Genomic DNA, 10,990 nt, shown 5'->3' with positions numbered 1-10,990 from the left:
GCTCTTGAGCTGCGCCAGACGAGGGCTGGCGGTGGCGGCGGCGGGCGGACGCGAGGGCGGCGCCGGGGCTCCTGGGCCGGCTGCCCGTGCTGCCCGTGGCGGCGGCGGCCGAGCTGCCCGCGGTGCCCGCGAAGCCCGGGACCCCGGCGGGCGGCGGCCCCGGCGAGCTGGCCAAGTACGGGCTGCCGGGGCTGGCGCAGCTCAAGAGCCGCGAGTCGTACGTGCTGTGCTACGACCCGCGCACCCGCTGCGCGCTCTGGGTGGTCGAGCAGCTGCGGCCCGAGCGGCTCTGCGGCGACGGCGACCGCCGCTCGTGCGACTTCCGCGAGGACGACTCGGTGCATGCGTACCACCGCGCCACCAACGCCGACTACCGCGGCAGCGGCTTCGACCGCGGCCACCTCGCCGCCGCCGCCAACCACCGCTGGAGCCAGAAGGCCATGGACGACACCTTCTACCTGAGCAACGTCGCGCCCCAGGTAGCGCCCGCGCCCCGACCCGCGCTCGCCTCGCCCCTCGAGCGGGGGAGCTGCGGAGTGCGCGCGCGGCTCAGGCGCCTGGCTGCTCACCCCGCGCGCCCCAGGCGGGAGGCACCGAGCACGGGGGCGCCCAGCACCCGCTCTGCAGTCTGACCCTAACTGTGGGCCTCTGGGCACCTCCCTGGGCTTCGGTTTTCTCGCAGTAGCGCCGAGGAACCGAAGACAGTGCAAACAAGAGTATCGAGCACGCTTCCTGGTCCATGGCAAGCAGTACTATCTGTAATGAGGGAACTGAGGCACAGAGAGGCAAAGCGACTGGCCCACTGTCACACAGCAGGAGACCCTGGCAGTCTGTCTGGAGGAACCTGAGTTTTCAGCCATTGTCCCTACCCTGCCAGCCTTACAGGAGTCTAAGGAAAATAACTAGCATAGACAGCGGTTAGCAGTCACTGTGTGCCGTGCCTCTAGGCCTGTTCCCAGCGGGGCCTGGAGACTTGACCTGGGGCTCTGCGTGAAGCCCCTGGGGTCTGAGCCTCCCTTCTGACTTCTGCTCTTTTAGGGCCGCAGTCCCCTGCTCATTTAGGACATTGGAGAGCTCAAGGGACGGAGTCAGGAGCAATCCATGACTTCCAGCCAGGCTTTGCATGTGGTTCAAACTGGCAAAGGAGCGGGTAGCGCTGGAGAACTGGCCTTCCCGTGAGCCCCTGGGGACTGGCCGGGAGGCTTGTTTCTCTGAAGAGGGAGAAGTGCCCCTTTCCTTAGCAGAGCCCTTTGCAGCTGAGAAGCATTTCTGATCCTGGGATGCTGGTTGTCCCATTCCAGACGGGGGCAGGCTGGCACCCGCCGAGCTCTCTCTGGCTCCACCCTCATGGCCAGGTGGCCTTAAGGAATCTCTCCTTCCTTGAACCTCGGTTTCCTCAGCACGCTTGCCCACCCCACTCCCCGCCGGACTGTCCCAGCCTGGTGTCAGTTCCCGCCCTCTGACAGTGGGGGAAGGGCCCCAGCCCCAGCCTCTGAGCCCCACGTCTCCAACCAGGTGCCCCACCTCAACCAGAATGCTTGGAACAACCTGGAAAAGTACAGCCGCAGCTTGACCCGCACCTACCAAAATGTCTATGTGTGCACAGGGCCGCTCTTCCTGCCCAGGTAAGGCTAGAGCTGGAGTGGGGGCTGGGGATGCCAGGGCCTCCCGTTCCCTAGAGGCCCCTTCCTGCCACTCTCACCATTCAGGCTTGCCTCAGCCCCTGGGTCCACACTCAGTGCCAGGTCACGTTATCTGGTTTCTTCACAAGCCTGTCCGTTCCCTACTTTAGGCCCCCTAATTCCACTTCTACAGCCAGAGACCTGTCGGGTACCCACCTAGACCGTGTCTCCTCTGTGCATGGCACCAGGCCCCAAATCTGCCTCTGTTCCTCTCTCCTACCTCACCTCTTGCCATGCGCACCCGACTCCGTTCTACCCAGATAGAAAAGCCTTCGTCAGGTCAGGCTCTTGCCTTCGGTCTCCTCTGCTTGGAACAATCCTCCTCACCCTCCTCACCCTGGAGCCAGGGTTTGAACTCCCTCTCCCTGACCCTGAGCCTCCACTCTGGGCCCTCTGTAGCCCTGCCTCCCAGGTGGAAGGGACTGAGCTCCTCTGGGCATGCTCAGTGATTTTTCTGGCCTACTGAAGATCGAGATGGAGGCAAAGGTTACGGCAAGGTCCACAGGCCTGAGAAGGAATCCAGGGCCTATCACCTGATCTCTAGAGGAGTGGGCAAGTGACTTCAATATCCTCTCCTGTAAAATGGGGATAATAGCCACTACCCACCTCATGGTCGCTTAGGAGTCAAAAGGGGGGGGGGATGGTCACTGCAAGTGCCTTCGACGGCCTGCTGACAGGGGGAAGACCGGAAGTCACCCGGTCAGTGTTCCGGACACCAGTGCCTATGCTGGCACAGGGGATTCAGGGCTCATGGGCCTTGCCCACTTGGTGCTCACCCTCCGCAGGGGTAGGTAGAACGTAAGCACGTGTCTGCAGGAGCGAAGGTGAATGTCCACAAGGCCCAATTCTCTGAGTAACGTTTACTGCTGTCACCCGCCCTGCCTGACCCAGTGCTGGGCACGAGGAAAATAAGGTAGGAGAGTGTTCACCCTGCAGGGAGATCCCAGCCTCCTGGGGAGCCAAGAAGGGCACGGAAGCCTCGCGCTGAGGTGGCAGTCCTACAGGCTGACACAAGTTGGAAGTCAGGTCAGGGCAGCAGCCGTGGGTCCGACCAGACGCCCTGGGAGCCCTGAAAAGCCATGTGTGCCCGGCTCTGCCCGCAGGACGGAGGCTGACGGGAAGTCCTATGTGAAGTATCAGGTCATCGGGAAGAACCACGTGGCGGTGCCCACCCACTTCTTCAAGGTGCTGATCCTGGAGGCCGCAGGCGGGCAAATCGAACTCCGCTCCTATGTGATGCCCAACGCTCCTGTGGACGAGGCGGTTCCGCTGGAGCGCTTCCTGGTGCCCATCGAGAGCATTGAGCGGGCTTCGGGGCTGCTCTTCGTGCCAAATATTCTGGCACGGGCAGGCAGCCTAAAGGCCGTCACTGCAGGCAGCAAGTGAAGGCCACAGCCCTGCCAGACTGCGGGGGTGGGGCTGCATTAAAGGTGGTGATTTCTGGAGACGAGTCATGGCTGTGTCTGTCCCGGGGGAACCCCAGGAACCTCTGGCTCCCCTGCTGCTGCTTTGCTGTCGTAGGCCTGACGGGCTCCCGCCTGGGTGAGGCCAGGCTGCAGGGCGGCCAGGGAAATGAGGATGGCTTCCTGGAGAGGAAAGCAACAGGCTGGGGCCCGGGAGGCTGGAGGGAGCCCGGCCCCCAGCCTCGCAGTGCCCAACCCCCCAGGGCCTGCTGCCCTCAGCAGAGCCCCAAGGAAGTTCAGAGCAGGCTCAGCTTCACCCTGCTGATCTGACCCCGGCTGGCTGCATGCCCCACCAGGGAAGGGCCTTGCCTCTCTGTTCCTCAGTGTCTCCCTCTAAAGAGAGGATGGTCAGAATAATACCTGCCTCCCAGGGTCAGGATTAGCAAAGGCGACAGGCAGTTCACAGCCCCTGGTACAGGGTGGGTGTGGGGGGTTCCTGCTGGGAGGGTGTGGCCCCTGCAGGACCCCTGGGGACAGACTGGGGCAGTCCACCTGTGTACTCCCCACCCTTTGACAGTAATGGAAGCCAAGTGCCTACAGTGTGCTGCCTGTGCTGGCCTCACAAGTGGGCCCACGGGTTCCACAGATGCCCAGGACTGAGGCTCCCAGAGCTAGCTACACACTGCGCCCCACAGGACTGAGGTGCCAGTGAGGCCCAGTGGGAAGGACCGCCCTGCCCGCCACCGTCACGCGTGAGGAAGTGCAACACAGAGAGTACAGCTGGGGAAACCGAGGCTCAGGGTGGGGGTGGCCAGGGTCTCCTGGGTCACCCAGCCTGGGAGCAGCTGGAGGGCCACGAGCACCCAGGGTTCTTGACTCCCTGCTCACTCATACGCGGTCCCTGCTGGAATCTGCTGTGGTCAGAGACTGAGGTAGTGAGGAACCCATCTCCAGGGCAGGCTGGCTCGAGACAACCTTGAGCAGGGTGGGCGGGGGAGAGCCGCACTCCCGTTGGCCACACCCCTGGCTGGTGGCAGAACCTGGAGGACGGCCTGGGGCTAGAGCGGGGAGGCAGACGGGCTCACCGGGCTCACCTCCGTGCGGATGGTGCGGCTGCCCTGGCCGGGGCACGTGTTGACATACAGATCAAAGAGGACGCTGGGTTCAGCCACCTCCAGGTTGGGGTCTGCGTCCACTCCAGCTTCCAGCCCCTGGAGGCCCCCGAACACCACGAGAGCATGCCTGTGCCCGTAAGAGGGGATCAGTGACTGCTCGCTGAGGCCACACTGCATGCAGCTCCCCAGAGCACTCAGTCCCCACCTCCCGGTATGCAGTAGGGGCTCAGCCCGTACAGCTCTGCACATCACTCCCCCCACCCCCCAGACTGTTTCCGGCTCGTTCCTCCTTCCCCGGCCCCTGCCCCAGGCTATACCCACCTGAAGCTGGGAAGCTGGGCAGACGCCACATCTGAGCCTCTCTCTGATGTCCCGATGGTCAGGTCATACCCGTCCTGGAAGGGAGCCTCAGCAAACACGGCACCTGGGGGAGAGACCCACATAGCCACTTAGCTATGTGTATACGTATACCTGGGGGAGGGATGGAGAAGGGGACTCGGGCAAGGGAGGCACACCCAGGCCCTCCACTGTTCCTGGGAAGTCCAGGAGACCATGCCTGTGCTAGACTGGGGAAACCAAGTGGAGGGTGGGGAGGAAGGAGCTCTCAGAACTCCTATCTGTCCTTATGTCCTATTCCCAGCCCCACGACAGACATTACTAATCGATCACAATCCTTTCTCTCAGAAGTCCTTCACAATATTCCAGGCAGCACACTCAGGGAGACGGAGGCCCAGAGAAGGAAAGGCATTTGCCTAAGGTCACACAGTAAGGTGGTAGGACAAAGCCCCTAGTCTGCCTTTTGGGTCAGGCAAGGCTCTCTGTAGCCTCCCAGAGAGAGGCCAGATATTCAAAGGAGGAAACTCCGTCCTTACTGAGGCAGGAAGCCAGCCGGACTGTGTAGCCCCAGTAGAGACCAGCTTTGGTGCGAGGGTCCTGCGAAGACACGACTTTGCCCCGGTAGGTCTTGCTTTCTGCAGATGAAGCGGAGAGGCTGTGAAGATGGGGTGAGGGACAAGGAGGTGGAAGGAGGCGGCTCCGAGCCCAAATGTTGGCCATGCTGGGAAGCTTCCAGATACCTGGGAGCTGCTTCTGGTTCAGCTGCACGGTCACCCGAAGTCCAGGCTCCAAGTTCTTGTCAATCTTCACCTCCTAGGGAGAAGCCAGGAGAAATGGGTGCTATTCCCCACAGGACCAGCAGGGGTCACTGCTCTCCCCGATGTGGGGGCATGGGGGCGGGGGCTGGCCAGGCACCTGAGGGGTCCAGGTCAACCTCCATCCCCTTTCTCTGGCACCTGCGCCAGACCTGCTCACAAGAGACCATTCGTGCCAGATGACTACCCCAGGGCACTGGGCAGAGATGAATGCTCTGGGCCTGGCACAGAGTAGGCAGTGTTTCGTGAGATGAGATCCCAGTCTTTGCTTTGAACAGAAGTGGCCATGCCACTTACTAGCTGCAGCAGTTTGAGCGGGCCACATAGCCTCTCTGAGCCTCGCTCTCTTCATCTGTCAATCAGGAAACTCTCCATAAACAACAGCTACTGCTATACTGCCCAGGGCCGGGCATGAGGTAAATGGGAGATGGGATGGAGAACAGCTGATGTCTGCGTCTCATGCCAATTCTGAACTCAGGACACGGGGCGCTTCCTTTCCCTTTAGACGCTTCTTGTGTTTTCTCCTTTCGTCTGCGGTCAGGGTCTGGGTCATCCTGGTCTGCTCTTTTTGCGGGGAGAGGGGACCCCACACATGGAAGTGTTTCTGCCTCTGACTCCAGGAGAATTGAGCGTAGCCAGGCGGCAGATGAATGTGCCAGGCCCAGGGTGGGTCTGCATGCTCGCTGGAGCCGCCCCAGAGGGATTCTGGACTCGCTGCTGCAGGGTTGGGCTGGGTTGGGTTTGACCATGAGAACTGTCTCCTGTTCATTTAGTTTTCAAGAAACAGTCGATCTGTTCCTGGCTTTACCTACTGAGCCCTGTTGCGGGGCACTTCTCTGGCCGAAACCTGCATCAGTGGAGGAAGACCAGGCACAGAAGCCTGGGTCCAGGGCTCCCCACTGCCTTCCATAGCCAGGGTATGTCCCCAATGTATGTCTCAACCCACCCTCCCAATTCCTACCTTCTTCATGCCACAGTTGACAAAGGACCCGTGGCCTGGCCGGGTGGGCCGGTCCACCACGATGCCTTCTCTGAACTCGGATTCCTCATCCTGACGCATGTGGTGAGGGCTGTCCAAGGGGTTCAGAAGCCCTGTGGGTGGAAGGGGTGCAAAAGCACACGGTGGTATGGAGTTCCAAGCCTCAGGTCTGCCACAGACCTGCCGCTTGCCACCACGCACAGGCCTTGCCCTGCCTGGGCCCGTTCTCCCACCGGCACAGCAATTTCTCGGGGTCTGGGGGGTGATCCATGGGAAATGGGGGTCAGCCCCCACTCCGGCCTTACCTGCAAACTGGAGATCCTGGTGCTTGGGGAAGAACGCCTTTCTTAGGTACCTAGCAAAGAACGCAGATCTCAGAAAGTTCCCAGGGGAGGCCACCTCCTGCCTGACCTGCACCTTCACCACCCTGCCCCACCCCACCACGCGCAGGCCAGTCTGCCCTTCACCCCCTTACTGCGGACACTCCAGGTACTGCAGGATCCGGGCCAGCTGCACGCACGCCTGCCCCTTCTTGCCAACGCCCCTGAATTCACCCTCCACAGTCCTGGAGAGAGAAAGACAGGCCTTCCAGAGCCTACTGCCCTCCCTTCGAGAGCTCCTCCACCCAGTCTGACCTCTGTGGTCCCCTGCTTTGCGACTCTTCCCGCCAGATTCACCGGGGGCATTTCAGACATTTCTCAGCCCAGGCAAGCAGGAGGCAAAAAGAATGCAGCAAAGCCAGTCCTAGCAGCCCCTCCCTCCTCCCTGAGCCCGGGTGCCCTGTTGGATGGCTCCCCACTTGGCATCTTGGCCTTCTTCATCGAACACCACAATCTCATCCACACAGAAGATGGTGCAGGCTCTGGCAATCTGGCCAGCCAGGTAGGTACGAAGCTCCGGTGACTGGGCGTTGTCCAGGATGGAGCCCGGCAGGGCCACGCTCAGGGTGTAAGGCCGACCTGGGCAGGGGAAGGTTGTTCGTGGTCAGAGGGGCCAGGGCTGTGCTCTCCCTTCACTTCCTCTAATCCCAGGGCTCAGAGTTAGACAACTTTCCCTCTGGGAGGAATTTTGAGGTCAGCAAATCAGATCCAACTCCCCTTTCCAGGCCTCAATCTCCCCAAGAAGAAAACGGACCCAGTGGTCTCCAAGGCTCCCATGAGCAGGGCACACCCCTGGGTAAGACTGGGGAGTGGTTAGAGACATTGGCCTAAGTTCATAGGTTGGCTCCGCCCCTTACCGCCTCCATTTCCAGCTGTCAAATGGGGATAATAAAGAGAGCTATTATTAGCATCTTTATATGTGTGCATTTACCCAGTAACCCTAAAAAGTATTACCATGATACCCATCGAGACATGGAGAACCTGTGGCCCAAGGTCACACAAAAAGCAAGACAGCGAGATCTGGGTTCAGGCTGTCTAGCTCTAGAGGGACCACCATACTTTCCCTCCCGCAGTCGTCCAATGGGAGCCACAGGACGGAACACCCATGAAGGGCTTCCCTGGTGTGTAAAACAGCTGACATGCTCAGTTTCTGTCTCCACTGTCACCATCACCAATGGGCTTAGAGGTTATGATGCCCTAACCCTCCTGAGGTTTGGGTCTAGACGAGGAGAAAAGACACAATTTGTTAGGGTAGATCCAGATGTACTGATGTGCAAGGACACCCAGGGTTCAATGTGGGATGAGAAAAACCAGCTCCAGAAGCTCACAGATAAAGTGGTCTCACTTTATAAAACTGTATCTGTATGTTCTCTGCATATGTATAAGTGGGTACAACATCATATCTGGAGAAACTTTCACTGCAACGTTTGCTGGAATTTTTTCTTTCTTCTTTCTAGTTGTCTATATTTTTGTGGGGAGGGAGATTTTATTTTTAAGTTCATTTATCTTGAGAAAGAGAGAGAGTGAGCTTGCACAAGAGCAGGGCAGGGGCAGAGAGAGAGAAAATCCCAGACAGGCTCTGTGCTCACAGCACAGATGTGGGGCTCGATCCCACGAACCGTGAGATCACGACCTGAGCTGAAACCAAGAGTCAGATGCTTAACTGACTGAACCACCCAGGTGCCCCAGGAAGGGAGATTGTTTTGAGCAGCTATTATTTAATGATATAAAAAGACAAATCCTTTTTTAAAGAAATCGTTTCTTTTTAAAAAATGTTCATTTTGAGAGAGAGAAAGAGAGCACGAGCCTGAGGGGGGAGGGGCAGAGCAAGAGGGACAGAGAGAATCCCAAGCAGGCTCTACGCTGTCAGCGCAGAGCCCTCACAAATCGTGAGATCGTGACCAAAACGCAACCAAGAGTCAACTGATGCTCCACTGACTGAGCCACCCAGGCACCCCCTCTCCCCCCCAAAAACCCCCAAATTCTATTATAAAATCAAAATAAAGGACGCCTGGCTGGCTTAGTCAGTAGAGCATGCAACTCTTGATATCAGGGTCGTAAGATCAAGACCCACCTTGAGCATAGAGCTTACTTTTAAAAAATTAAATAAATAAATAAAGTAAAATCAAAATAAGTAAATGAAAAACTAAATTAAAGCACACAAAGGGCTCAATAAAAAAGTGAAAAACCACCATCATGATGATGATGAGTTCTGGAGATAGAAAGTTATGATATGTGACACTTTCCCTCCACAGGATTTAAACCCACCTAAGTAGGAGGTTAGGACTCAGTTTTCCGGGTCTCTCCCAGTCTCTGGGCCTCAGTTTCTCCATCAGGACCTCTACACCCACTGGTCTCTAAGGCCCCTCCCAGATAGGACACTGGCTGCCCTGCCCAGGACCCAGCCTGCTCACCCTGGTCCTCCCTCTGTGCAGCAGCCTCTTCTTCCTGCTGGCGCTTTGCCCGTTCTTCCTGGGCCCGCTGCCGCTCCAGTTTTTTCATCAGCTTGAGGTCCTTCCACTTCTTTTTCTCCTCTTTCTCTGGATGAGAGGACATCTGGATTGGTGGCGGGGAGAGGGCTTGGAGGGAGAGCGACGCGGAGCAGTCCGGGAGATGGTGCCGTCTCAGTAGGGCTCAGCCTGGGCTCTCCAGCGCTGTTTAGTGAGCAGCCAGAGGAGCCATATGGGCTTCTGGCCCCTTCTTTCCCATTTTGGGTGCTGTGGGACCCAGAGCGGACAGACCTGGTGGCCCTCCACAGGGTTCAGCAGTGCACTGCTGGAGTGGCATCGGGCAAGGTTCAGTGGATCCCCCGCCACCCCACCCACCCAGCCCCCACCCAGCCCCCTTACTTACTCTGTTGCTTCCATTTTCGCCATTCGACCCTTTGGCCATGTTCACCCTGGAGAAGAAACGGGAAGAGGTATAGGAGTGAGGCTGAATGATCACAACTGGGGGGGGGGGTGCAACTTTCTGGTGCGAAGTTGCCCCCTGCCTGTAAAATGGGGGTGGTGAGGCACCCCCCCCCCCACTGCCACCCTAGGGAGAGCGTCGGGGGGAAGGGACCCGCTATACTCTAGGGCCTAATACCAGGTCTGGCACATAGTAAGCATCCAACAAGTTGTTGAATGAGGTGTCAACGGAGAGAAGACGAAACAGGCTCAGGGAAAAAGAACCTGCCTGCTGTCACTCTGGGAGTCAGAAGCGATACGCCACGAAAGGACTCGAGTTACCTGGGTTACCTGACGCTGTCCGGGCCCTGCACCCACCCTGGGTGCTCATCCAGGCAGGGGCGCACGCGGCCACGAGCATGCGGCACCTCGGGGCTTCCGGCCTCGGGTCAGCGACAAGCAGGGAACGGGAAACACGGCACTACCCCGCCACGGGCCCCCGCGCGGCTCGTTCTCGCGCCCCCGCGCCCCGTCCTGCCCGGGACCTCACCTCCAGCCACCTACCGGGCCGCAGGGCCTCTTCTTGACACGCTCCGCCATGTTCGCCGCTCACCGTCGGCCCCGCCCCGCCAATCAGACTCACCCCTTCCGGCCACACCTCCTCCCAGCCGTCCAATCGGAGAGCCAATGGCGCGCGGGGGCGTGGCCCGGGCGTCTGCCTGCTCCGCGAGCGCTTGGGCTGGGATGAGCTCCCGCGGTGAGTTGGGGGCCGAGGTCTGGGGGCCAGTTGCGGAGGGCTCGGGGTCCAAAGGGCAGGTTGTGTAGTGTTGTCCTGGACCCGTGGACGGCTCGAGAGTCGCCCGCCGTTTCTGCACGAGTGGCACTCAAAACTCATCTTGATTTTATTCTACCTGGGGACCCTGAGGCCCAGAGCTGGAGTGTGAGTCAGAGCTGGAAATGACCTTGGAGATCATTTAATCCAACTCTTTTATAGATTCGTTCGTTTACTCTCTTTTAATTAACAGACTTGTTAAAATTTTTTTTAGTTTATTAATTTCTTTAAGTAAGCCCTATGCCCAATGTGGGGCTTGTACTCCCCACCTGAGGTCTAATGCTCTACCGAATGAGCCAGCTGGGCACCCATAAGAGAGTTTTTTAGGGGCTTCTGAGTGGTTCAGTTGGTTAAGTGGCCTGACTTCCGCTCAGGTCCTGAGCTCACGGTTCCTCCCTCCTTGGGCTCTGTCCTGACAGCTCAGACCGTGGAGCCTGCTTGGGATTCTGCCTCCTCTCTCTCTGCCCCTCCCACACTTGTGCTCTGTCTCTGTCTCTCAAAAATAAATAAATGAAAAAAAAAGAGAGAGACTTAATTTTTTAGAGCAAATTTAGGTTTAC

At 58.7% G+C, this 10,990-nt stretch overlaps 2 protein-coding genes across 3 annotated transcripts; one reads left to right on the top strand and one right to left on the bottom strand.

The window, feature by feature from the left end:
* Positions 1–14: 14 nt before the first annotated feature.
* Positions 15–3,127, top strand: LOC125917813 (endonuclease G, mitochondrial; the record flags this gene model as incomplete). The annotated part of the gene is made up of 3 exons (XM_049623914.1): positions 15–479; positions 1,516–1,625; positions 2,786–3,127. Coding segments are annotated over 3 exons (858 nt in total), but the record flags the coding sequence as incomplete, so codon positions are not given.
* On the bottom strand, positions 2,680–10,705 carry LOC125917812 (putative methyltransferase C9orf114). Of its 2 annotated transcripts, none has more exons than XM_049623912.1 (12): positions 10,163–10,705; positions 9,564–9,609; positions 9,125–9,250; positions 7,130–7,289; positions 6,806–6,895; positions 6,636–6,685; positions 6,313–6,443; positions 5,277–5,349; positions 5,073–5,171; positions 4,522–4,624; positions 4,180–4,327; positions 2,680–3,268 (listed from the first exon to the last, which is right to left on the bottom strand). In XM_049623912.1, exons 1-12 carry the CDS (start codon positions 10,196–10,198, stop codon positions 3,134–3,136), a joined length of 1,197 nt encoding a protein of 398 aa, XP_049479869.1. In that variant the 5' UTR covers positions 10,199–10,705; the 3' UTR covers positions 2,680–3,133. The 2 variants fall into 2 exon arrangements, with proteins under 2 accessions (XP_049479869.1, XP_049479870.1); XM_049623913.1 differs by lacking the exon at positions 10,163–10,705 and adding an exon at positions 9,941–10,153.
* Positions 10,706–10,990: the final 285 nt, after the last annotated feature.

Source organism: Panthera uncia, unplaced genomic scaffold (genome assembly GCF_023721935.1).
Source record: "Panthera uncia isolate 11264 unplaced genomic scaffold, Puncia_PCG_1.0 HiC_scaffold_2492, whole genome shotgun sequence".
Classification (NCBI taxonomy): domain Eukaryota; kingdom Metazoa; phylum Chordata; class Mammalia; order Carnivora; family Felidae; genus Panthera; species Panthera uncia.
This window is presented reverse-complemented; position numbering and strand designations above follow the sequence as displayed.